The following is a 27,886-nucleotide window of genomic DNA, read 5'->3' on the forward strand; positions in this document are numbered from 1 at the left end:
TTGACACATTTCTATTTCTGGCGGCGAGCTGTGGTGCGGCCTCGGCGTGTTGACCGACTGCGGCTCAAAGATCATGTTGACGAGGGTTTCATAATACTAGAAACCCCCTGAATGGACCAGATGTTGATTTAAAACGTCCATCCGTTTGTTTGTCGTCTGTCTGGGGATTTCTCCTCAGGTCATTAAACAGGAATCATTGATATAGTGGCCTTGAAGCGGAAACTACAATACAATGCTGTTTTACATATTATTTTATTTTATGAAATATCATGTTTTCTCTTTTGCCTTAAAAACATTTTGTGTGTGTTTCTGAAACATTGATGTGTTTTCACCTTCATAAACGACTGGCTTCTGTTTCATTGTTTACAAACCAACTTGTCAATCAGACTCACTTCAAAGCCTTTACATTTATCATTGTTTTTAATCCTATATATAAAATACTATATGCATTTCCATATATGATAAATATAAAAATAGAAACAGGAGCAGTCAGTCCCGGCTGCCACCTGATTGGTCGAACAATGCTGCGGCATCAGGAGAACAGGAAGTGGTCTTCAGGGGAACAGGAAGTGGTCTTCAGGAGAACAGGAAGTGGTCTTCAGGGGAACAGGAAGTGGTCTTCAGGAGAACAGGAAGTGGTCTTAAGGGGAACAGGAAGTGGTCTTAAGGGGAACAGGAAGTGGTCTTCAGGGGAACAGGAAGTGGTCTTCAGGAGAACAGGAAGTGGTCTTCAGGGGAACAGGAAGTGGTCTTCAGGGGAACAGGAAGTGGTCTTGAACAGGAAGTGGTCTTCAGGGGAACAGGAAGTGGTCTTCAGGGGAACAGGAAGTGGTCCTGCTGGAAGGTGCTGGAGCTGCTGGCGCTGACGCCGCCCGGCAGGTAGGAGAGATGGAGGATCGGCAGCTGAACGGAGAGACGCCGCTGCACGCTGACAGGAGAAACCACACAACTGTTAAAACTACAAATCTGGAAGCAAAGGATGAGTGCGTAACTTCCATTCAGAACAGAGCGGTGCAGGGAGGACCTGTTTGTGCTGGCCGACCCGGAGGTAAGCTGTAAGCACACCGTAGTTTATCGTATCATTTCACGTATTTATTGTCGTACGTTTTTTAGGTTCATTTGTACATTTAGATTTAAATTGTGTAAATAGTTGCTTTATTGTTTTCTATGCTAAATAACTTTATGTTTGCAACCTCAAAGCTTGTTCCTTGAATGTGTAAACGTACCTGGCGATAGCCTTCATCCTGAAATCAAAGTGACTTGATGTAATTGTGGATTGCAGTCCCGTATTAGTACTTGTGTTAAAGTGACTGATTGCACTCACTGTTCGAGGGAGTTGATGCTGTCGGGACTCGAGGGTTTCCCCCCCGAGTGTCCGTCCTCTGAGCACACCTGAGCGGCATGAGACCAGCGAACGCACCGGGCTCGACCTGCCGGGGGAACACACCGAGGAGAACTCTCATCAAAAACTTTTCAACACTGTTTTATATTTATTGAATGTTCAACACCTGACAAGGTCGCAGGTTCCTCAACAAGACATCTATCAATATGTGTGTTGGAGCTATATATCTCTTTATATTATTTAATAGTTTAAAATGTATTTTCTTGCTGTTTATAGTGTTTATTATTATCATTTATTTATATGTATTCTTAGTTAGCGTCATAAGTTAAAGTAGTTTCTATGCTTTTATTTTGAAGGCATGTTTTGGGCGCTGGGTGATTAGAGCACCTGGTGTAATTGTATATATTGGAGACAGACAGGTGGGAGCCAGAGCACGAGGAGGCAAACGGTTTTTTACCAGGGTGTTTCAAGCTACACAAGGGAAAGCCATAGGAAAGGCTTAAGGAACGAGATATAGGAAACATGTTCATTGTATTTTGTTATAGGAATAAAATGCACAACGGAGAATCTTGTCTGGACCTGGATCATTATCCTGCGTAAGATCCGCTAGCTAGTGCCTCAGCGGCTGTTAAGTTATCTGTTTTAGTTCTATATGATTTTGGCCGCTACAATGTGTGTATACTCCACGTATTCTGCACATTTCTTATTCTGCCTACATACATCTTATAAGAGTATAATACATATGTATAATATCAGTTAAAATAAGTGCTTCAACCTAGTTAACATTGCTGGACAGTTGATTGTCAAGTCCCAAAACAAATGATGCAATATGTTAAACTTTAAGTACTTTGTCAGGCTTGATATTTATCTGTAGATACCCCCAAAGCTTTTTTCTCATTTGAAAGAAGACCTTAACCTAAAATATTCTTTAATGTGTAAATAAAGGTTAATTAGTTTGTCTGTTTTGCACATCCTCATATTAATATCTTTGGACATCCAGCACTAAACTGTTTTATTGTAGAGGTCACTTACAGTATCTTCTTGATTTTTTATATTCTATATTTCTATCATTGACCTTCTACGTTCCCCATCATTTGTAAGTACTCTTAATATTTTTTTATTTTTTTCATCAAATATAACATATCAACAAAATAATTCAATAGCGTGCTTTAACCACTAGGCGGATAGAGCACTAGGTTTACAGTTAACACAATAAAATATGCTGCTGTTTCCAGTTTAGTTTATGAAAGATGTATTTTGTTATCCACACACATATTGTTTTTATATTTGTAACACCAAGCAGAGAGAAAAGATGGTTTTATCATGACCCAGTGCTCGAGTGAATAACACATATTATTAAAATGAACTCTTATTTTGAAAATACAGCTTCCTGTGTTCGCATGAGCCGCTCCGACCCTCGGTCCTGACAGACTCCAACTTGTGTTTATTAATCAAACAAATAAGTAAACACAAGGATAATGATGTGTTATTGTCGTTTAGAAAAGAATACAACATTAGAAGGAAAAACGATGAAACAATACAGAGGTCAGTATCCTGAGCCCCTACTCTCCCCAGAACTGACGGCAACAACAGTCCTACATTATTCTATTAAAAGAAAGAAGTAAAAACAATAAGTGTGGCTTGATACTGAGTCAGAAAAAGGTTGGTAAACGCTGTGAGAATGGATCTGCGGAGAGCGATCCCAACTCGTCTACTACCAGCGTTCAGGGGGCTCTATGGGAGCCAATGGGACGCCCTGAGAGTCGACGCTAAAGCCCCCCCCCTTGCGTTGGAAAGGGACCCTGACATAACGTCAACATAGGCCGCGCTGGGAGTGAGACAGTGTTGTACATTTCTATCAGAAACCGTTGGGGTCTCGATATTCCCAGGTTGGCAGAACGAGACTATCGGCCATCGAGACGAAGTCTGGTGTCTGACTCCACGCTTACCGTTGTTTAGGGCGGCGTGCTGCAGCCGGGGCTCAGAGTCTCTCAGCTGCAGGGTGAGGGTCTCGATGTCTGCATCCAGCTGCAGGGACACACATCGCAGGGTTAACACACACACACACACGCACACACACACACACACACACACACACACACACACACACACACACACACACACACACACACACACACACACACACACACACACACACACACACACACACACACACACACACACACACACACACACACACACACACACACACACACACACACACACACACACACACACACACACACACACATACACACCATGTATACATCACTTCACGGGACATTACATTGACTTATATGCATTTCCTGGAGACTTATCCTAACCTTAACCAGAACCAACACATGCCTAACCCTAACCCTAACCCTTACCCTAACCCTTAACCTTACCCTTACCCTAACTCAGTCATGATGCTAAGCTAGGGCATGTGCCGACACGTCCTCTAGTGCGCGTGCCTTTCCTTGGATCTCTGTACAACCATGAAGTCGTCGGGCGACATGGGGAGATCTGGTGGCTTTTACCTAACCCTAACCAAATCTTCACCCTAAAATGAATGATTCCCCTTATGGGGACCTCCAATTTGTCCCCATAAGGGAGGCGAGTCCCCACATGCGACTGTGTAAACAGATGTAGGTCCCCACAAGTATAGTAATGCTAAGCCACGCACACACACACACACACACACACACACACACACACACACACACACACACACACACACACACACACACACACACACACACACACACACACACACACACACACACACACACACACACACACACACACACACACACACACACACACACACACACACACACACACACACACACACACACACACTCACACACACACACACACACACACACACACACACACACACACACACACACACACAGAAAGTCACAGATCAATGCGGCTTCATTTGCCATTCGTCTCTGCATCCTCACCTGAGCCGTGTGACTCTTCAGCTGCTGGTTGAACCTGAGCAGAAGCTTCTTGTCGTCTTCCTCCTCCTCTTCCTCATCCTCCTCTTCTTCTTTTTCTTCTTCTTCTGCAGCTTCTTTTTCTTCTTCTTCTTCTGCAGTTTCAATCTGCGTCTCTGAAGGCTTCTGCTGCTCGCTGTTTTTCACACATACTTTCCAGAACTGCAAACAAACCAAAACCCACAGGCAACATGTGAAAGGACGTCCTCACACGAACACGTGCACTCTCACACTAACACGTGCACTCTCACACGAACACGTGCACTCTCACACCATAGTGGACAGAACACCTTCCATCTGAAAGCAACAGCACAACAGGAGAGGGAGCGATCAGACACCAACACCAACAAAGTGGATCGAAAGTAGACGAGTTAATAAACAAGAACGGACGACGCACATTGTAAGATAATGGTGATCAAGGAAGTCGTCAAACAGCTGTCGAGCAGCAAAGACACGTGGAGTTACTGAGAGTAACGTTAGGGATCACCAACTACATTTGTCCAAGGGCCAAAATTATTCCTAGAGACACTTTCAGGGGCCAGCGCTTTGTATATATAGCCCTGAATTTGGAAGTTGTTGACCCGGGGGCGTGCTGGTGGAGCACGCTCATGTCAACCTGCTCGCGGGGCTACTGCGGAGCGCATAAAGTAGACTCTTCAAGCTAATGAAGGATCACTTCTTCTTCTTCTTCTTCTTCTTCTTCTTCTTCTTCTTCTTCTTCTTCTTCTTCTTCTTCTTCTTCTTCTTCTTCTTCTTCTTCTTCTTCTTCTTCAGGGCAGGGAGGGCTACGCAGTACGCAGGCTACTGCCCCGCAGCTGCTGCCTCTCTGTTGGACTCCGGTACTGCACCTTACTCACGAGACGTTGAAAAAAATAATTGAGTGGGGGCCGAACGCAGTAACCACTCCGCCAGCGCCGGATGAGAATGTCAGTTGATGGTCCCTGCGTTAAAAGATGGCGAGCCCGAGTCAGAGAAGCATTCCACGGTCCGGAATAAAAAAGTCTTGAAAAAAGGTTGTCTTCTATTCGGGTCATTACGGTAAGTACACACATATGACGATCAGATGTTCTTACTCTGAGCTGGGGTGTGAACATCAGGCTGAGGATGCAGATGTTGCAGCAGAGGATGATGGCGCTGTGCAGACAGAAGTGCAGTGAAGGATTGTGGGTAGTGAGCAGTGAGGCTGCGGCTCCTGCGACACTGAACAGCGTCAGAGAGAACATGCTGAGCGTCAGAGAGAAACTGCTGACCTCCGACCTCCTGATGACCTCCGACCTCCTGATGACCTCCGACCTCCTGATGACCTCCGTCCCCCTGATGCTCCACGCCACGAAACAGCCCAGACCCTGCAGGACACAACATGCAGATTCACCTGAGACTTTACATTTCAAAATAAGAGTCTCTTCATTTAGCCTTTGATTTCATTTAATAACATTAGACAAGGACACTTTACATTTCAAAATAAGAGTCTCTTCATTTAGCTTTTGATTTCATTTAACAACATTAGACAAGGACACTTTACATTTCAAAATAAGAGTCTCTTTATTTAGCTTTTGATTTCATTTAACAACATTAGACAAGGACACTTTACATTTCAAAATAAGAGTCTCTCTCTTTGTTTAGCTTCTATCAACATTTAGTAACTTTCGACAAGCAACTGTGGCATTTCAAAATAAGAGTTGATTATTAGCTTATATATTATTTTAATAACTTCAGACAGTCAAATGTGGTATTTCAAAATAAGAGTCTCTTTGTTTAGCTTTTATCTTCATTTGTGGCATTTCAAAATAAGAGTCTTTACTTAGATTCTTCCTTCATTTAGTAACATCAGAAAAGCAAAAGTGGATTTTCAAAATAAGAGTCTAATTATTTTATACATATGTATTAGTGGCAATTCCAAATAAGAGTCCAGCCTCAGGTTAAAATAACGAGTGTGTGTGTGTGTGTGTGTGTGTGTGTGTGTGTGTGTGTGTGTGTGTGTGTGTGTGTGTGTACTGACCATCAGAGGAGCTTTGTACCCACAGAGTGCGATGGTCCACAGCTCCATGTTGGTGCTGGAGCAGGTTTCAGAGAACGGTCGGATCACAACGTCCTGCTCTGAAGACACACTCTGACACACACACACACACACACACACACACACACACACACACACACACACACACACACACACACACACACACACACACACACACACACACACACACACACACACACACACACACACACACACACACACACACACACACACACACACACACACACACACACAATATGCAAATTAGGCAATGTCGTAATTTAGCGACTTTTACGAGAAGCCACTAGCTGCTTTCCTTGCTAAGGCGTTGGCAACTCTGCTTCAAATCAAATCAATATTTTAAGGATTTAAAGATCAACATTAGTATCAGCGGGGAAACAACAGTAAAACACACACACACACACACACACACACACACACACACACACACACACACACACCGGGGATGATGGCTGCCGTGTCTTTGGCTCCTCTCCAACTCCGCCTTTTTGTTGTTCTGTTTTCTTTCTTTGATTATATGTCGCGTCGTTGGAGGAGCTCAGGTCACAAGAATTTCATTTCCTTTGAATGTTGAATCTTCAGACGCAAATATAGTCCTTTTTACTGCAACACAATTAGCCTCTGCAGACCATTTACATGCACTAACACCTAGAGAACGCACGACAGCACTGGAAGAAATGCTGCTCCAAAAACAAGTCAATATATAATGAAAACAAGGTGTTTTCTCTTTTAATAAGTGAACAAATCAGCCAATAGAACAAGAACACAATGGCGTGGTGAGAGTTCTTGAAGTAAAGACGGGATAATTAGATAAATGAGATGTTGTGTTTAGCTGGGGAAACTTATTCTGAACTATCTTTGACCAGAATCAGGAATCTGTAACCAAAAAAGCCAGAAATGCTTAGATTCTGTTTCCTGATGTCAGTGGAGACGTTCCTCTAAAATAAGATGTTTTTAAGAGACTTCAAAAGATGCTCAAGATGCCTTGTCTAAAAACAAGACTTAAGTTATTAAGTCTGATATCAAGTGTAACGACATGTTCTGACTAGAAAGACGAATATACAAGATTTGAAATGTTTGCAGTGAGGAGAGGGAGAACCACAGAAGAAGAACCTCTTTAGTTGTACTTTAACTGAGGGTTGTGAACCCCTCCCTCTGCCGGAACCTGCCCCCCCCCTCCTCTCATGAGTGGGTTACCTGTTCTCCGTGCTGCAGCTCCTCCCGTCTGAGGGGGTCCAGGATCTGCCAGGTGGATAAAAGGAAGGCGTCCATCAGGAGGAAGCAGAGCAACACGCAGAGAGGACTCCTCCTCCTCTGATGCTGAAACACACAGAGGTTGCCGTCCAATAGTCACTTTCTCTCAGGAACCTTCCTACCGAGTGAGATGACCCGGAGGCGCCTCAGTGGCAGCCATGATAAGAGCCATTTGATTCTTTAGACCAGCGGTTCCCAACCTCTTTCTACTCAGGGCCCACTTCAGAATCTAAAAGATGTGTTCGCGGCCCACATTCAACCATAAACAATACGGAGGCTGAATACAGTTCTGATTGGTCGTTTCAAAACATGTGACACGTTGTAAATCCAGCAGAACAGACTGCTGTATAATGACCGTTGCGAAGGACTGTAATGACCGTTGCTAAGGACTGTAATGACCGTTGCTAAGGACTGTAATGACCGTTGCTAAGGATTGTCATGACCGTTGCTGAGGACTGTCATGACCGTTGCTAAGGACTGTAATGACCGTTGCTAAGGACTGTCATGACCATTGCTAAGGACTAACGTTATCATTAGAGATGTCCCGATCCGATCACGTGATCGGGGATCGGAGCCGATCACGTGATTTAAAATAAAATCGGGGATCGGGAGAAAAAAATCGGGGATCGGGATTTTTTTTTTTTTTTTTATAATTTTTTTTTTTAATTATTTAATGAACTTACAAAACAAAAATGACCATGTTCACGTCTTAAAGTCATCCTGAGGACTTAGTTTTGGTTTAAAATTACACAACATCATGTATGTGTTGCTTTCTTTGGGCTTGTTCAGACCTGGTTGCTTATTTCTCTGAAAGCAACAGAGTGGGCGCAGTGTCTAATAGTAGCAGCAAGCTAACGAGAGGCTACGTCCAGCTGGTGACTCGGGAGTCGGGACAGAGAAAATGTCAGGAGTTTGGAAGTATTATGAAATTGAAAGCGAAGGCAGTGTAACAGCCAGATGCAATGTTTGCAAGGCGGAGGTTCCGCGTGGTGGAAAGAACAGAGCTACGTTCAACACGACCAATCTAATACGCCACCTGAGAAACAAACACCAACAACAACACGGCGAGTACACAGCGGCCACTCGGGTAACGGCACTGAAGCAACCGACACTTTCAGAGACTTTTAAAAGGAAAGAGAAACTGCCCCAGAACAGTGAAAAGGCCACAAAGATAACAGCCAAGATAGCTGAATTAATCGCGTTGGAAGACCAGCCGTTATCTGTTACCTTTTTTTTCTCTTAATGCATTGCATAAAGATCGGATCGGGAAAAATCGGTATCGGCAGATTGTCAAAATCAAATGATCGGAATCGGATCGGGAGCAAAAAAAGGTGATCGGGACATCCCTAGTTATCATACATCTTTTCATACGTATATATGGATCTTGTGGATTACCGGGGGTTTGGTGCTGTGCAGGGAGTAAAGCGCCCAGCATCTGATGAAGAGCACCGCAAGGACCACCGTGTGTCCCAGAGAGAGGATCCAGAGGCGCACCTGCAGGGGGAGACGTCCAGGTAAAGGTGGCATTTCAAAATAAGAGTTGATCATTAGCTGGTGAATTAATGTAATAACTTCAGACAGTCAAATGTGGTATTTCAAAATAAGAGTCTTCATTTAGATTTTATCATAATTTGTGAAATTTCAAAATAAGAGTCTTCTTTTAGCTTTTATCATAATTTGTGACATTTCAAAATAAGAGTCTCATTGTGTAGCTTCTATCATCATTCAGTAACTTTAGACAGGCAATTGTGGCATTTCAAAGTAAAAGACCTCAGCATGTAGTTCATCAGGTTTAATGAAGACCCTCCCCCACCCCTAAAAATACTAAGTGTTAAGTTAAAAATGTCCGACAGATATCTGAAAATGATGAGTAAAATATGTAGAAAATTCCAAAAGATATATTGTATGACAAACAGATTAAAGAGATTCTGGTTCTCCGAGGATGACGCGGTGATGCTTCGCTGCAGATGAGTTATTGTGAAATAGACATGCTGTAACTCACGGAGCAGAGGGTCTGGAACACTTGAGGGGACAGCGAGGCTCCGTCCAGCCCGGAGACCATGACGGAGGAGGAGCAGAGGAGGAGGCCGAGCAGCAGCAGCTCCTCCAGACACCCGGCGCACCTGCAGTCATCAAACAAGAGCGAGCACGTGAGGCGGTATGGGAGGCCGAGTTTCTTACTACTTCAGATTTTGATGTTTTGTCAGAATTTGTTTTATTTTCACAACATTTCAAAAATATTACTTTTTAACTATAAATGTCAATTTCTTCTGGGATTATTTTTTTTTCCTCCGAATTTCACTTTTATCTTAGAATTTAAAAGTATGTGTGTGTGTGTGTGTGTGTGTGTGTGTGTGTGCGTGCGTGTGTGTAGTTACGCGTGTGTGCGTGGATGAGGGTGAAGAGGAGGGCGGTCAGAGTGTGTGTGTGTGTGTGTGTGTGTGTGTGTGTGTGTGTGTGTGGTTACGTGTGTTTGCGGTGGATGAGGGTGAAGAGGAGGGCGGTCAGAGTGTGTGTGTGTGTGTGTGTGTGTGTGTGTGTGTGTGTGTGTGTGTGTGTGTGTGTGTGTGTGTGTGTGTGTGTGTGTGTGTGTGTGTGTGTGTGTGTAGTGCTGCGTACCTGGACTCACATTCAGGTTCAGGTCCGGACTCAAGTCCAGAGGTTCAGGTTCAGGTCCGGACTTATAAGTCCGGACCTGAACCCATGGCTTGTGTCAAGTTGTGCGAGTAACTAAAGTGAACTTATTGTGAGCTAATTATCAATTGAAATTAACTCATAAACAACTGAAATTCAAACTCGTCAGGTTTATTCCGCTCCCGTCCAACTTGTGTCTACATTTCTCTAAAAAGTACAAATGTAAAAAAAACACTTTTTTCCACTTAGTCTACAAATGACTTATGAGAGCAACTACAGTGAACGACTACAAAGTTCAATATAATAATAATGTTTACATTATACAGTACATACTACATACATAGTGATGTACATACATACTGTTAGAAATTAAAATCAATGTTGATATGGCGTAATTTTGAATTAAATACACTATTTAATTTAAATCAGTTTTATTCTGAAAATCCGGAAGTTCACACTATTTACTTAATACTTTTATTCTGAAAATTCTTCACTTCCGGTTAGCATTAGCATGTGGCGAAATGCTACGTTTTCAAACCGTGAATCGAAGGTGAAATGACATGTGATGTTGTACACTGAGCACACTGGGATTAGCACTCATTTATTGACGCTGAATAACGTTCATCAGGGAATGTTTAAATAACCACAGACACCAGAATATACGTAAGTGCTAGTTTTTTTGCGAGTCCAAGTACCGGTTCCTGACGTTCCGGTTTTAACCGGACTTGAACCGAAACTTTTTACAAGTCCAGTACCGGTTCGGCTTGCCGGTACGCAGCACTATGTGTGTGTGTGTGGTTACGTGTGTTTGCGGTGGATGAGGGTGAAGAGGAGGGCGGTCAGAGTGTGTGTGTGTGTGTGTGTGTGTGTGTGTGTGTGTGTGTGTGTGTGTGTGTGTGTGTGTGGTTACGTGTGTTTGCGGTGGATGAGGGTGAAGAGGAGGGCGGTCAGAGTGTGTGTGTGTGTGTGTGTGTGTGTGTGTGTGTGTGTGTAGTTACGCGTGTGTGCGGTGGATGAGGGTGAAAAGGAGGGTGGTCATTGTGTGTGTGTGTGTGTGTGTGTGTGTGTGTAGTTACACGTGTGTGCGGTGGAGGAGGGTGAAGAGGAGGAAGGTGAGAGTGATGACGATGGTCAGAGCTGCAGCCGATGACACGATGCCGAACATCAGCAGGCCGACGTGGAGACCCTGCTCCAGAACCAGGGTCCGGTCTCTGGCTGCTGCCGGGCCTGAACAACACACCAGACTTTATATACGTGTGTGTGTGTGTGTGTGTGTGTGTGTGTGTGTGTGTGTGTGTGTGTGTGTGCGTGTGTGTGTGTGTGTTAAAGCCCAAACGAGGGTCTGACCTTTGAACCTGAGCAGGTGGTCGGTCACTCTGAGCTGCTGGCTGGAGGTGTTGAAGTCTCCGACCAGCACCCCCCCGCTGCCTGCCGATCAATAAACACGATCAAAGTCTCTTCGTCTTCTTTCTCCAATCGTCTTTTCATCAGTTAAGCATTTTGTGATTTAGAAAATATAAAGTATGCAAAATATAGAATATTGGAATAAAAGGTAGTTTTCCCAAAAAGCTAACTTTTTACTAAGAACTTATTGGTCTCTCAGAATTTCACTGTTTTTCAGAATCTCATTTTTTGTTTTTTTTCACTTTTTTACTCGAAATTTCACTTTTTAATCATATTTTGAATTTCTTTCCGGAATTTACTTTTTGTTCTCAGAATTAGACTTTTTTGTTTAGTTTCACTTTTTTACTCGAAATTTCACTTTTTAATCATATTTTGAATTTTTTTTCAGGAATTTACTTTTTTTTCTCAGAATTAGACTTTTTTGTTTAGTTTCACTTTTTTACTCGAAATTTCACTTTTTTATCATATTTTGAATTTTTTTTCAGGAATTTACTTTTTTTTCTCAGAATTAGACTTTTTTGTTTAGTTTCACTTTTTTACTCGAAATTTCACTTTTTTACTCGAAATTTCACTTTTTTCTCATATATTTGAATTTTTTTTCAGAAATTGACTTTTTTTTCTCAGAATTAGACTTTTTTGTTTAGTTTCACTTTTTTACTCGAAATTTTATTTTATTCTCAGAATAAGACTTTTTTTCTCAGATATTATTTTTGTCTTCGAAATGTCCTTTTTCTCTCAGAATACTTTTGTTAACAAGGTTTATCAACGTTTCGACATTTTTTGAATTAGGATTGTTTTTTTAATTGAAGTTATTTCTATAACTGAGGAGATATTTTGAAAATGTAATAATACACTTAATGTTTTTAAGTTTAAATTTGTTGTTATTTTGTAAGTAAAAGTAACATCTGTAAAACATGTGTATTTTTAAATGAAGTCTTTGAACTGGTGGATTCCTCTGAACCTGGGGATGAAACACACCTGACAGACGCACCTGAGATCTGAGCGACTCACCTTGAAACTGAAGCAGCTCGATCGACGCCATCCGCTCCCCGTTCCGGAAGAACACCGGACCCTGAAATATAGATGTATAAAGAAGCAGGTGCGTCTTACAGGTGTGTGTTACAGGTGTGTGTGTTACAGGTGTGTGTGTTACAGGTGTGTGTTACAGGCTCCTGTTTGTTTTGCTGTACTTGTGAGGGCCAGGTATTGAGAAAAACGACCTGGAAGTGTGTGTGTGTGTGTGTGTGTGTGTGTGTGTGTGTGTGTGTGTGCTCACGGTGACTCCCTCGAAGTGTGTGTGTTTCAGGTGTGTGTGTGTGTGTGTGTGTGTGCTCACGGTGACCCCCTGGAATTGTGTGTGTTTCAGGTGTGTGTGTGTGTGTGTGTGTGTGTGTGTGCTCACGGTGACGCCCTGGAAGTGTGTGTGTTTCAGGTGTGTGTGTGTGTGTGTGTGTGTGCTCACGGTGACGCCCTGGAAGTGTGTGTGTTTCAGGTGTGTGTGTGTGTGTGTGTGTGTGTGCTCACGGTGACGCCCTGGAAGTGTGTGTGTTTCAGGTGTGTGTGTGTGTGTGTGTGTGTGTGTGTGCTCACGGTGACCCCCTGGACGTGTGTGTGTTTCAGGTGTGTGTGTGTGTGTGTGTGTGTGTGTGTGTGTGTGTGTGTGTGCTCACGGTGACGCCCTGGAAGTGTGTGTGTTTCAGGGCTTCCAGCAGCTTCCTCTGCACTTCCTCTTCGCTCGAGTTCTTCTGGACGCCGTATTTCTCTCGCAGCTTCACCGCCTTCATCACCTGCGTCAGGGCGATGGCCGCCGCCCACACAGAGTCGTAGGCGTAGCCGTGCAGGGGCTCGACCTTTGACCCCTCCAAGGTCATCAGGCGCAGGAACTGCTGAGGAGTCTAGAGACACGGACACGATTACCAAACAGGTGTGTGTCACAGGTGTGTGTTACAGGTGTGTGTAGCAGTTGTATGTTTCAGGTGTGTGGGTCCTGACCCGTCCGGAGACCCCCGGCGCCCCCGAGCTGCTGAGCGCCCTCCTCTGCAGCCGCATGGCTCCGCTTGCAGCCGCCTGCAGGCTGTCTGCGCTGCAGCCGGGCCGCCCCCCCCACCTCCAGCCGTCTGCTCCTCCGTCAGCCAGCAGCAGCAGCCACTGGTACCGAGCCCCGAACAGCGTCAGCCTGTAGGCCTGCAGCACAGAGGGGGGGGGGGGGGGGCAGTCTCTTCAAAGCAGCCGTTTCATCGTCATGGAAACCAAACACTCTCTGGAGAGCTCTCTCTGAGTTTATTGAGAATATGTCAAACAAATGTTTTCAAAAACGTCAGGACTGTTTTCCGCTTCAGCCGTAAATCAGTTTGTTAGCATGAAGACAAGCAGCGGACATTTTGTTTGACTCTTCGTCAGCAGTCGTGTTTTTGGAGAACATGTTAATTTCTAACCGATGAAGACTCTTTACCCGCGTTGTGGTTCCGTCAGGCGGATACACGCGCAACACCGTTTTAGAAGAAGACAAAAGTGGACATTTTGTAAAATGAAGAAACGAATGGCAGCTTCAGCACACTGAAAGCAGAATTGCTCCTGAAGCGTAGGAAACATGTGTCTGACTTCCTGTCATCGTGCACGTCACACCCTTCTGACCGTGTCGTACTCACGCAGCAGAAGACCTCGGCGGCAGAATCCCCGTCGAGCAGCGCGACGATGATCCGGGCGTCGCTCTCCTGCAGAACACATGAACCTTTAGGTCAGACTCTCCACGAGGTCAGCTGTCCGAGGACTTTGTGTGGTGGTTCCTAAGCTCCGAGGTCAATTGGTCAAAGATTTTTAACTTGTTTTCGGCCATTTCATTTTGGACAACTTTAATCAGAGTTTTGCATTTAATAATGATAATTATACTAATAATAATAGATTACCCAGGCTGCTTTACATGGTGAACAAACAAACAAACAAGAAGGGGAAATAATAAAGTACAAAATAGATGAATAGCAGTAGGAGAGGAAGCAGGGCGCTCTGATGGGTTCGGGGTCAGCGTTTGGTTTCTGCAGCTTTTAGTGAACGCTGCCATGTCTCCTCAAGCTGCTGAGTGTTCTCTAAACGCTGCCATGTCTCCTCAAGCTGCTGAGTGTTCTCTAAACGCTGCCATGTCTCCTCAAGCTGCTGAGTGTTCTCTAAATGCTGCCATGTCTCCTCAAGCTGCTGGATGTTCTCTAAACGCTGCCACTGTCTCCTCAAGCTGCTGGATGTTCTCTAAACGCTGCCACTGTCTCCTCAAGCTGCTGGATGTTCTCTAAACGCTGCCATGTCTCCTCAAGCTGCTGGATGTTCTCTAAACGCTGCCATGTCTCCTCAAGCTGCTGGATGTTCTCTAAACGCTGCCATGTCTCCTCAAGCTGCTGGATGTTCTCTAAACGCTGCCATGTCTCCTCGAGCTGCTGGATGTTCTCTAAACGCTGCCATGTCTCCTCAAGCTGCTGGATGTTCTCTAAACGCTGCCATGTCTCCTCAAGCTGCTGGATGTTCTCTAAACGCTGCCATGTCTCCTCAAGCTGCTGGATGTTCTCTAAACGCTGCCATGTCTCCTCAAGCTGCTGGGTGTTCTCTAAACGCTGCCATGTCTCCTCAAGCTGCTGGATGTTCTCTAAACGCTGCCATGTCTCCTCAAGCTGCTGGATGTTCTCTAAACGCTGCCATGTCTCCTCAAGCTGCTGGATGTTCTCTAAACGCTGCCATGTCTCCTCAAGCTGCTGGATGTTCTCTACACGCTGCCATGTCTCCTCAAGCTGCTGGATGTTCTCTAAACGCTGCCATGTCTCCTCAAGCTGCTGGATGTTCTCTAAACGCTGCCATGTCTCCTCAAGCTGCTGGAGTGTTCTCTAAACGCTGCCATGTCTCCTCAAGCTGCTGGATGTTCTCTAAACGCTGCCATGTCTCCTCAAGCTGCTGGATGTTCTCTAAACGCTGCCATGTCTCCTCAAGCTGCTGGATGTTCTCTAAACGCTGCCATGTCTCCTCAAGCTGCTGGATGTTCTCTAAACGCTGCCATGTCTCCTCAAGCTGCTGGATGTTCTCTAAACGCTGCCATGTCTCCTCAAGCTGCTGAGTGTTCTCTAAACGCTGCCATGTCTCCTCAAGCTGCTGGATGTTCTCTAAACGCTGCCATGTCTCCTCAAGCTGCTGGATGTTCTCTAAACGCTGCCATGTCTCCTCAAGCTGCTGGATGTTCTCTAAACGCTGCCATGTCTCCTCAAGCTGCTGGATGTTCTCTAAACGCTGCCATGTCTCCTCAAGCTGCTGGATGTTCTCTAAACGCTGCCATGTCTCCTCAAGCTGCTGGATGTTCTCTAAACGCTGCCATGTCTCCTCAAGCTGCTGGATGTTCTCTAAACGCTGCCATGTCTCCTCAAGCTGCTGGATGTTCTCTAAACGCTGCCATGTCTCCTCAAGCTGCTGGATGTTCTCTAAACGCTGCCATGTCTCCTCAAGCTGCTGGATGTTCTCTAAACGCTGCCATGTCTCCTCAAGCTGCTGAGTGTTCTCTAAACGCTGCCATGTCTCCTCAAGCTGCTGGATGTTCTCTAAACGCTGCCATGTCTCCTCAAGCTGCTGGATGTTCTCTAAACGCTGCCATGTCTCCTCAAGCTGCTGAGTGTTCTCTAAACGCTGCCATGTCTCCTCAAGCTGCTGGATGTTCTCTAAACGCTGCCATGTCTCCTCAAGCTGCTGGATGTTCTCTAAACGCTGCCATGTCTCCTCAAGCTGCTGGATGTTCTCTAAACGCTGCCATGTCTCCTCAAGCTGCTGGATGTTCTCTAAACGCTGCCATGTCTCCTCAAGCTGCTGGATGTTCTCTAAACGCTGCCATGTCTCCTCAAGCTGCTGGATGTTCTCTAAACGCTGCCATGTCTCCTCAAGCTGCTGGATGTTCTCTAAACGCTGCCATGTCTCCTCAAGCTGCTGGATGTTCTCTAAACGCTGCCATGTCTCCTCAAGCTGCTGGATGTTCTCTAAACGCTGCCATGTCTCCTCAAGCTGCTGGATGTTCTCTAAACGCTGCCATGTCTCCTCAAGCTGCTGGATGTTCTCTAAACGCTGCCATGTCTCCTCAAGCTGCTGGATGTTCTCTAAACGCTGCCATGTCTCCTCAAGCTGCTGGATGTTCTCTAAACGCTGCCATGTCTCCTCAAGCTGCTGGATGTTCTCTAAACGCTGCCATGTCTCCTCAAGCTGCTGGATGTTCTCTAAACGCTGCCATGTCTCCTCAAGCTGCTGGATGTTCTCTAAACGCTGCCATGTCTCCTCAAGCTGCTGGATGTTCTCTAAACGCTGCCATGTCTCCTCAAGCTGCTGGATGTTCTCTAAACGCTGCCATGTCTCCTCAAGCTGCTGGATGTTCTCTAAACGCTGCCATGTCTCCTCAAGCTGCTGGATGTTCTCTAAACGCTGCCATGTCTCCTCAAGCTGCTGGATGTTCTCTAAACGCTGCCATGTCTCCTCAAGCTGCTGGATGTTCTCTAAACGCTGCCATGTCTCCTCAAGCTGCTGGATGTTCTCTAAACGCTGCCATGTCTCCTCAAGCTGCTGGATGTTCTCTAAACGCTGCCATGTCTCCTCAAGCTGCTGGATGTTCTCTAAACGCTGCCATGTCTCCTCAAGCTGCTGGATGTTCTCTAAACGCTGCCATGTCTCCTCAAGCTGCTGGATGTTCTCTAAACGCTGCCATGTCTCCTCAAGCTGCTGGATGTTCTCTAAACGCTGCCATGTCTCCTCAAGCTGCTGGATGTTCTCTAAACGCTGCCATGTCTCCTCAAGCTGCTGGATGTTCTCTAAACGCTGCCATGTCTCCTCAAGCTGCTGGATGTTCTCTAAACGCTGCCATGTCTCCTCAAGCTGCTGGATGTTCTCTAAACGCTGCCATGTCTCCTCAAGCTGCTGGATGTTCTCTAAACGCTGCCATGTCTCCTCAAGCTGCTGGATGTTCTCTAAACGCTGCCATGTCTCCTCAAGCTGCTGGATGTTCTCTAAACGCTGCCATGTCTCCTCAAGCTGCTGGATGTTCTCTAAACGCTGCCATGTCTCCTCAAGCTGCTGGATGTTCTCTAAACGCTGCCATGTCTCCTCAAGCTGCTGGATGTTCTCTAAACGCTGCCATGTCTCCTCAAGCTGCTGAGTGTTCTCTAAACGCTGCCATGTCTCCTCAAGCTGCTGGATGTTCTCTAAACGCTGCCATGTCTCCTCAAGCTGCTGGATGTTCTCTAAACGCTGCCATGTCTCCTCAAGCTGCTGGATGTTCTCTAAACGCTGCCATGTCTCCTCAAGCTGCTGGATGTTCTCTAAACGCTGCCATGTCTCCTCAAGCTGCTGGATGTTCTCTAAACGCTGCCATGTCTCCTCAAGCTGCTGGATGTTCTCTAAACGCTGCCATGTCTCCTCAAGCTGCTGGATGTTCTCTAAACGCTGCCATGTCTCCTCAAGCTGCTGGATGTTCTCTAAACGCTGCCATGTCTCCTCAAGCTGCTGGATGTTCTCTAAACGCTGCCATGTCTCCTCAAGCTGCTGGATGTTCTCTAAACGCTGCCATGTCTCCTCAAGCTGCTGGATGTTCTCTAAACGCTGCCATGTCTCCTCAAGCTGCTGGATGTTCTCTAAACGCTGCCATGTCTCCTCAAGCTGCTGGATGTTCTCTAAACGCTGCCATGTCTCCTCAAGCTGCTGGATGTTCTCTAAACGCTGCCATGTCTCCTCAAGCTGCTGGAGTGTTCTCTAAACGCTGCCATGTCTCCTCAAGCTGCTGGATGTTCTCTAAACGCTGCCATGTCTCCTCAAGCTGCTGGATGTTCTCTAAACGCTGCCATGTCTCCTCAAGCTGCTGGATGTTCTCTAAACGCTGCCATGTCTCCTCAAGCTGCTGGATGTTCTCTAAACGCTGCCATGTCTCCTCAAGCTGCTGGATGTTCTCTAAACGCTGCCATGTCTCCTCAAGCTGCTGGATGTTCTCTAAACGCTGCCATGTCTCCTCAAGCTGCTGGATGTTCTCTAAACGCTGCCATGTCTCCTCAAGCTGCTGGATGTTCTCTAAACGCTGCCATGTCTCCTCAAGCTGCTGAGTGTTCTCTAAACGCTGCCATGTCTCCTCAAGCTGCTGGAGTGTTCTCTAAACGCTGCCATGTCTCCTCAAGCTGCTGGATGTTCTCTAAACGCTGCCATGTCTCCTCAAGCTGCTGGATGTTCTCTAAACGCTGCCATGTCTCCTCAAGCTGCTGGATGTTCTCTAAACGCTGCCATGTCTCCTCAAGCTGCTGGATGTTCTCTAAACGCTGCCATGTCTCCTCAAGCTGCTGGAGTGTTCTCTAAACGCTGCCATGTCTCCTCAAGCTGCTGGATGTTCTCTAAACGCTGCCATGTCTCCTCAAGCTGCTGGATGTTCTCTAAACGCTGCCATGTCTCCTCAAGCTGCTGGATGTTCTCTAAACGCTGCCATGTCTCCTCAAGCTGCTGGATGTTCTCTAAACGCTGCCATGTCTCCTCAAGCTGCTGGATGTTCTCTAAACGCTGCCATGTCTCCTCAAGCTGCTGAGTGTTCTCTAAACGCTGCCATGTCTCCTCAAGCTGCTGGATGTTCTCTAAACGCTGCCATGTCTCCTCAAGCTGCTGGATGTTCTCTAAACGCTGCCATGTCTCCTCAAGCTGCTGGATGTTCTCTAAACGCTGCCATGTCTCCTCAAGCTGCTGGATGTTCTCTAAACGCTGCCATGTCTCCTCAAGCTGCTGGATGTTCTCTAAACGCTGCCATGTCTCCTCAAGCTGCTGGATGTTCTCTAAACGCTGCCATGTCTCCTCAAGCTGCTGGATGTTCTCTAAACGCTGCCATGTCTCCTCAAGCTGCTGGATGTTCTCTAAACGCTGCCATGTCTCCTCAAGCTGCTGGATGTTCTCTAAACGCTGCCATGTCTCCTCAAGCTGCTGGATGTTCTCTAAACGCTGCCATGTCTCCTCAAGCTGCTGGATGTTCTCTAAACGCTGCCATGTCTCCTCAAGCTGCTGGATGTTCTCTAAACGCTGCCATGTCTCCTCAAGCTGCTGGATGTTCTCTAAACGCTGCCATGTCTCCTCAAGCTGCTGGATGTTCTCTAAACGCTGCCATGTCTCCTCAAGCTGCTGGATGTTCTCTAAACGCTGCCATGTCTCCTCAAGCTGCTGGATGTTCTCTAAACGCTGCCATGTCTCCTCAAGCTGCTGGATGTTCTCTAAACGCTGCCATGTCTCCTCAAGCTGCTGGATGTTCTCTAAACGCTGCCATGTCTCCTCAAGCTGCTGGATGTTCTCTAAACGCTGCCATGTCTCCTCAAGCTGCTGGATGTTCTCTAAACGCTGCCATGTCTCCTCAAGCTGCTGGATGTTCTCTAAACGCTGCCATGTCTCCTCAAGCTGCTGGATGTTCTCTAAACGCTGCCATGTCTCCTCAAGCTGCTGAGTGTTCTCTAAACGCTGCCATGTCTCCTCAAGCTGCTGGATGTTCTCTAAACGCTGCCACGTCTCCTCAAGCTGCTGGATGTTCTCTAAACGCTGCCATGTCTCCTCAAGCTGCTGGATGTTCTCTAAACGCTGCCATGTCTCCTCAAGCTGCTGAGTGTTCTCTAAACGCTGCCATGTCTCCTCAAGCTGCTGGATGTTCTCTAAACGCTGCCATGTCTCCTCAAGCTGCTGGATGTTCTCTAAACGCTGCCATGTCTCCTCAAGCTGCTGGATGTTCTCTAAACGCTGCCATGTCTCCTCAAGCTGCTGGATGTTCTCTAAACGCTGCCATGTCTCCTCAAGCTGCTGAGTGTTCTCTAAACGCTGCCATGTCTCCTCAAGCTGCTGGATGTTCTCTAAACGCTGCCATGTCTCCTCAAGCTGCTGGATGTTCTCTAAACGCTGCCATGTCTCCTCAAGCTGCTGAGTGTTCTCTAAACGCTGCCATGTCTCCTCAAGCTGCTGAGTGTTCTCTAAACGCTGCCATGTCTCCTCAAGCTGCTGGATGTTCTCTAAACGCTGCCATGTCTCCTCAAGCTGCTGGATGTTCTCTAAACGCTGCCATGTCTCCTCAAGCTGCTGAGTGTTCTCTAAACGCTGCCATGTCTCCTCAAGCTGCTGGATGTTCTCTAAACGCTGCCATGTCTCCTCAAGCTGCTGGATGTTCTCTAAACGCTGCCATGTCTCCTCAAGCTGCTGGATGTTCTCTAAACGCTGCCATGTCTCCTCAAGCTGCTGGATGTTCTCTAAACGCTGCCATGTCTCCTCAAGCTGCTGGATGTTCTCTAAACGCTGCCATGTCTCCTCAAGCTGCTGGATGTTCTCTAAACGCTGCCATGTCTCCTCAAGCTGCTGGATGTTCTCTAAACGCTGCCATGTCTCCTCAAGCTGCTGGATGTTCTCCAAACGCTGCCATGTCTCCTCAAGCTGCTGGATGTTCTCTAAACGCTGCCACGTCTCCTCAAGCTGCTGAGTGTTCTCTAAACGCTGCCATGTCTCCTCAAGCTGCTGGATGTTCTCTAAACGCTGCCATGTCTCCTCAAGCTGCTGGATGTTCTCTAAACGCTGCCATGTCTCCTCAAGCTGCTGGATGTTCTCTAAACGCTGCCATGTCTCCTCAAGCTGCTGGATGTTCTCTAAACGCTGCCATGTCTCCTCAAGCTGCTGGATGTTCTCTAAACGCTGCCATGTCTCCTCAAGCTGCTGAGTGTTCTCTAAACGCTGCCATGTCTCCTCAAGCTGCTGAGTGTTCTCTAAACGCTGCCATGTCTCCTCAAGCTGCTGGATGTTCTCTAAACGCTGCCATGTCTCCTCAAGCTGCTGGATGTTCTCTAAACGCTGCCATGTCTCCTCAAGCTGCTGGATGTTCTCTAAACGCTGCCATGTCTCCTCAAGCTGCTGGATGTTCTCTAAACGCTGCCATGTCTCCTCAAGCTGCTGGATGTTCTCTAAACGCTGCCATGTCTCCTCAATTTGGTAAGATTCTGTTTAAACATATAGTATTCATACATTTCTCCTATTCTAATAATGGTGAATTTCAATATGTCTGCAGGCTTAGCTCAAAGGGACCTAGTTAAATATAAATAGCATATAATAAAGCGTCCTCTGTTACCCTGATCTTCCGGAGGCTGCTGCAGGCGTCTGCAGAGAAGCTCTCCGAGGAAACGACGTGGACATCGGCCTTCAGCAGCTGCCGCGCCAGATCCCCCCTCATCTGACACACAGGGACAACATGAACCAAGTGTGGGGGGGGGACGGAGACATAGACTGGTTTGATGGGACAACATGAACCAAGTGTGGGGGAAGGGATGGAGACATAGATTGGTTTGATGGGACAACTTGAACCAAGTGTGGGGGGAAGGGACGGAGACATAGATTGGATTGATGGGACAACATGAACCACGTGTGGGGGGAAGGGACGGAGACATAGATTGGATTGATGGGACAACATGAACCACGTGTGGGGGGAAGGGACGGAGACATAGATTGGTTTGATGGGACAACATGAACCAAGTGTGGGGGGAAGGGACGGAGACATAGATTGGTTTGATGGGACAACAAATCATTGTCCACATGTTAGTTCACCTCTGAGCGCTGGGCCCCCTCCTGAGTGAGGACCCCCACCCGGCTCCACCTGTGATAATAATAATAATAGATTACATTCATATAGTGCCTGGTGAACAAACACACACACACACACACACACACACACACACACACACACACACACACACACACACACACACACACACACACACACACACACACACACACACACACACACACACACACACACACACACACACACACACACACACACACACACACACACACACACACACACACACACACACACACACACACACACCTGTAGCGCTGCAGCAGCTTCACGGCCGCCTGGTTCACAGCCCGGTCTGACGGCAGCATGCTGAACGTGCCGTAGCGCTTCCTGTTGGACAGGAGGGGGGGCGGGGCCGAGAAGGATACCTGAGGAGAGGAAGTGAAGCGCTGGTGTGAGTATCTGATTTCAACAGTAATTAATAAGATATTGTGAAGTGAAGGACAGGAAGTAAAGGACAGGAAGTGAAGGACAGGAAGTGAAGGACAGGAAGTGAAGGACAGGAAGTAAAGGACAGGAAGTGAAGCGCAGGAAGTGAAGCGCAGGAAGTGAAGGACAGGAAGTTAAGGACAGGAAGTGAAGCGCAGGAAGTGAAGCGCAGGAAGTGAAGGACAGGAAGTTAAGGACAGGAAGTGAAGCGCAGGAAGTGAAGGACAGGAAGTGAAGCGCAGGAAGTGAAGAACAGGGAGTGAAGGACAGGAAGTGAAGGACAGGAAGTGAAGGACAGGAAGTGAAGGACAGGAAGTGAAGTGCAGGAAGTGAAGGACAGGAAGTGAAGCGCAGGAAGTGAAGGACAGAAAGTGAAGCGCAGGAAGTGAAGGACAGGAAGTAAAGGGCAGGAAGTGAAGCACAGGAAGTAAAGATGTTGATCCTGCTGATTGTTACCATGGATGCTCATTGGCTCATGAGGACAAAATGGCCTGAGATTCTCTAGAGGAAAACCTCACAGATTACCCATCATGAGAGCAGAAGTACCCGTATGTAGCTCATAGAGCACAGTTGAGTTTCCCCTTAAGCCCCACCTCCTGTCACTAAGCCCCGCCCCCGATCTCAGCCCCGCCCCCGATATCAGCTCAGTAGAATGAATGCAGAGAGAAAATACATCTGGATTCAGCTTTTAGTGCATTTTACAACTCTAAGGACTTAATGATTCTAATAAGGGCTATACAATAGTTCATACTGGGTAGTTTATTTAGTTAAAACTATTGTCCTCTGATTTACAGACGTCTCTTTCTCCATGTTAGTCAATGGGAAAAAGTATTTCTGGGCCGGGTGACGTCACGGACTGATACGGAAGTTGTAGTACCGCCGTTTGGACACAACGAATATGTTCCTCAGAGTCCGGAGCACTTCCTGGAGGCTTGGGCGAGAGATTTAACTTCTTACAGTTCAAAGGACTTCATTTCCCAGAACCCCCCTTTCTGTAAGGTCAGTTGAATGAACCAGTGTCCCGTTTCAGGACGTAATGCCTGGAGGAAAAACCTGCGACTCCTTCCGAAGAACAACACGGGTTTGACTGGCTGAGGGTTACCTGCAGCAGGTGTAGAGCTGGCAGAGCGCGAGCGATGGTCCCCATCACCGAGGGGCAGGACGCCCCCCCTAGCAGCAGCAGGAAGCGAGGCCCCCCCCACAGAGAGTCAAACAGAGCTTTGAGAGACTCGGCAGAATCACACTGTGGGATGAACATTAACTATTAAAATAATAAACATAAAACATTTAGGACAATCAGTCATAGATACAGAACAGAGATCACATGGCAGAGAAATAAACAAGAAACATACAGGTACAGAACTGTTCCTATTGCACACATCCCTGTTGTGTCCATACCTATTACCCATAATGCACTTCCCCTATTTAACCTTCTCGATTGCACACACTACACTGTAAACATTGCACCTCCCAACAACTCCTAACAGCATAATACAATTGTTTCTGACTGTTCAGCAGCTTGACTGACAGAAACCTGTTCAATCTATAGTTTGGTAATCTATACCTTCTGCCCTCGGTATATGGAGGTATCCACTCCATGAACCCTGAGCGACGCAGAAAATGCAGGCGCTGGCTTATCTCTGAGCATACCTGATCCACCTGATGGTCAAACTAAATCCCCAAATATTTAAAACGTGAAACCTGCTCCACTCCCGCCCTGTTGATAAGGACGGGGCTGTGATCGCCTGCTGACTTGGGGTCAAAGGTCATTTACTTTGTTTTTTTAACATGTAACACCAGGTTGTGCGCCTCACACCCCTTCACGACCCCTTCAAGACCTCTTCAATCTCAAGTTTATACATAGAAATGTCCGAGTCTCTCGTCAGTAGACTAAGTATGGCTGTGTCATCAGAACACTTCATAACGTGGTTGTGTGTGTGCTGTCTGATCTGGTCTTATCTGATCTGATCTGGTCTTATCTGATCTGGTCTTATCTGATCTGATCTGGTCTTATCTGATCTGGTCTTATCTGATCTGGTCTTATCTGATCTGGTCTTATCTGATCTGGTCTTATCTGATCTGATTTGAGCTGATCTGATCTGGTCTTATCTGATCTGGTCTTATCTGATCTGATCTGGTCTTATCTGATCTGGTCTTATCTGATCTGATCTGGTCTTATCTGATCTGGTCTTATCTGATCTGGTCTTATCTGATCTGGTCTTATCTGATCTGGTCTTATCTGATCTGATTTGAGCTGATCTGATCTGGTCTTATCTGATCTGATTTGAGCTGATCTGATCTGGTCTTATCTGGTCGTATCTGATCTGGTCTTATCTGATCTGGTCTTATCTGATCTGGTCTTATCTGATCTGGTCGTATCTGATATGGTCTTATCTGATCTGGTCTTATCTGATCTGGTCTTATCTGATCTGGTCTTATCTGATCTGGTCTTATCTGATCTGATCTTATCTGATCTGGTCTTATCTGATCTGGTCTTATCTGATCTGGTCTTATCTGATCTGGTCGTATCTGATCTGGTCTTATCTGATCTGGTCTTATCTGATCTGGTCTTATCTGATCTGATCTTATCTGATCTGGTCTTATCTGATCTGGTCTTATCTGATCTGGTCTTATCTGATCTGGTCTTATCTGATCTGGTCTTATCTGATCTGGTCTTATCTGATCTGGTCTTATCTGATCTGGTCGTATCTGATATGGTCTTATCTGATCTGGTCTTATCTGATCTGGTCTTATCTGATCTGGTCTTATCTGATCTGGTCTTATCTGATCTGATCTTATCTGATCTGGTCTTATCTGATCTGGTCTTATCTGATCTGGTCTTATCTGATCTGGTCTTATCTGATCTGATCTTATCTGATCTGGTCTTATCTGATCTGGTCTTATCTGATCTGGTCTTATCTGATCTGGTCTTATCTGATCTGGTCGTATCTGATCTGGTCTTATCTGATCTGGTCTTATCTGATCTGGTCTTATCTGATCTGATCTGGTCTGATCTGGTCTGATCTGATCTGATCTAATCTGATCTGATCTGGTCTGGTCTTATCTGATCTGGTCGTATCTGATATGCTCTTATCTGATCTGGTCTTATCTGATCTGGTCGTATCTGATCTGGTCGTATCTGATCTGGTCGTATCTGATCTGGTCTGATCTGGTCGTATCTGATCTGATTTTATCTGATCTGGTCTTATCTGATCTGGTCTTATCTGATCTGATCTGATCTGATCTGATCTGGTCGTATCTGATCTGGTCTTATCTGATCTTATCAAATAAAAATGAAAGAGCAGGAGGTGACTCTGACCTGAGGGTGGAGCGGGTGCAGCTGCAGCTCGTAGTCTCCCAGTGGGGGGGGCTGTCTCTCCAGGTCGTTGAGAGCGAGGCGCACAGCAGGGGTCATGTTTCCCCCCCCCGCCCCCATGATCCACAGCACGGGGAGGGGGTGCCGCACCTGAGCCTCACCCAGCCAACACCCCCACCCCAGCATCAGGAGAAGGAGGAGCTCCACCCGATCACGCTGCTCCATCATCTGCAGGGGAAGAGGATGCATTCTATTTATCTTGTATTCTAACCTTTTACCGTTTGGGTAACCTACGTGTTCTCATCCTCTCCGGTGCGTGGCTTGAGTGGTCCTTTATTCTTTTACGATTCCTACGATGTTTTAAGGTTTTTGTCAAGCACTTTGTGACTATGAAGCTTTCTCATTTCTATAATTCCCCTCCTCGACTCCCCTCCTCGCGTCTTAGTCCCGCCCACAGGAGATGCAAGCAGAGGAGTCGAGGAGGGGAACCAAGGAGAGAGGAGGGGAAGCAGCAGGCGGTTAGAGAAATGAGATGTCCTTCAACATGGCGCGCTGAAATCCATATCCGGGTCACTACCGGAGGACCGAGGAGTCAAGGAGTCGAGGAGTCGAGGAGGGGAAATTAGAGAAATGAGAAAAAGCTTCTGTGAAAAGCGCTTTATTATACATTTAACTTGTTTTACTTGCTTACTTTTTGCTCTCGACCTTCTTCATATTGCCATGTTTGATTTGATTGATTTCAAACGTGTACCACAGATACAACAAAATGATAATAATAATGAAATTAAACATGAGAATTATGAAACTGTACAAACTTATTTTTTATTTTGTACCACCCCTTTTTTTTTTAGAGATGACGTTGTCTTTAAAGTGTGCTTTCTAAATTAAATGTATTATTATTATTATTATTATTATTATTATTATTATTATTATTACATATCCAGCTCATGTTCAGGTTAATATTATAAATATTTTCTGTTTTATTGGACTTTCTTATATTGATATACATATTTACAATACAACAATACAGAGACAACACTAACCAGATGAACCAGCACTAATCTAGCTCAGTGTTTCGCGACGGGGGGCAGCAGAGCCACGCAGTCAGTGAGCGCGTGCACAATGCTAAATAAATGGACAGTGTAAATAATGAACTTAACAGCAGAGGTTAATGTCGTACTACACGCGTTCTTTGGCATTTCTCTCAGTAAAACGATCTGTGAGTCGGCTGGCTCGGACATAAACTCCGTAATAAATGTAGTCTACATTTCACAAGAGGTGTAAAACCTGTGAGCATTCTAAAGAGCATGCTTGTAGAATCTGCATATTGTTGATTTAACGCGTGAACGATAAAGAGAATGGTTGTCGTTATGAGGCTGATGTGTTATAAACTGTTGGAGTGGCGAGCGGGCCGGTTGTTCCTGGATGTGCGGGGAGTCCGGTGATCTCATTGGTTAAGAGGTCCTTGGTATGAAACCGTTTGAGAAACACTAATCTAACCTAAAATAAAGCTCCAAATGCATTCAGGAGGTTTCCCAGACATTCAGCCTGTATTAAGAAGTCTTTTAACACATTGTTCATTTAACTATGGCACAGTTAATGCACGAACACTCACTTCCTTTCCTTTGGCATTCTAAACCCTCCATGTGTTCCTGTTCGGAGTCTTTAGGCTCGCTGATATTAAGGTTTTAGACCAGGGGTCTCAAACTCAAGGCCCGGGGGCCAAATCCGGCCCGCGACTTCATTTTATGCGGCCCCGCAAGAGCTTGCAAAGACTATAATACATGTATTATACGGTTACATGCCACTTTACAGAAGCAGGTTGTTCATAAACTACATGTCCCACAATGCATCTCGTTTT

General features: G+C 46.1%; 1 protein-coding gene across 1 annotated transcript; it reads right to left on the minus strand.

Moving 5' to 3' along the window:
- Positions 1-289: 289 nt before the first annotated feature.
- On the minus strand, positions 290-26,274 carry LOC117442830 (gamma-aminobutyric acid type B receptor subunit 2-like). The gene is made up of 20 exons (XM_034078790.2): positions 26,029-26,274; positions 23,812-23,952; positions 22,530-22,648; positions 22,247-22,295; positions 21,774-21,875; positions 14,305-14,370; positions 13,649-13,840; positions 13,327-13,551; positions 12,668-12,728; positions 11,600-11,680; positions 11,329-11,479; positions 9,621-9,741; positions 9,014-9,112; positions 7,562-7,684; positions 6,326-6,436; positions 5,400-5,672; positions 4,291-4,488; positions 3,292-3,370; positions 1,325-1,430; positions 290-928 (listed from the first exon to the last, which is right to left on the minus strand). The coding sequence occupies exons 1-20, from the start codon at positions 26,272-26,274 to the stop codon at positions 814-816; spliced, it is 2,658 nt and encodes an 885-aa protein (XP_033934681.1). The 3' UTR covers positions 290-813.
- Between the last annotated feature and the right edge of the window lie 1,612 nt (positions 26,275-27,886).

This window comes from Pseudochaenichthys georgianus, unplaced genomic scaffold (assembly GCF_902827115.2).
Source record: "Pseudochaenichthys georgianus unplaced genomic scaffold, fPseGeo1.2 scaffold_482_arrow_ctg1, whole genome shotgun sequence".
NCBI classification, from domain to species: Eukaryota; Metazoa; Chordata; class Actinopteri; order Perciformes; family Channichthyidae; genus Pseudochaenichthys; species Pseudochaenichthys georgianus.

Excerpts from the sequence above, each read along its gene's own strand:
- LOC117442830 (XM_034078790.2), bottom strand. The coding sequence starts at position 26,274 with ATGCATCCTCTTCCCCTGCAGATGATGGAGCAGCGTGATCGGGTGGAG. Across the intron at positions 22,296-22,529 it reads AAGCTGCTGCAGCGCTACAG|GTGGAGCCGGGTGGGGGTCC; the intron begins GTGTGTGTGTGT and ends TTATTATCACAG. Across the intron at positions 12,729-13,326 it reads CACACTTCCAGGGCGTCACC|GGTCCGGTGTTCTTCCGGAA; the intron begins GTGAGCACACAC and ends TCTATATTTCAG.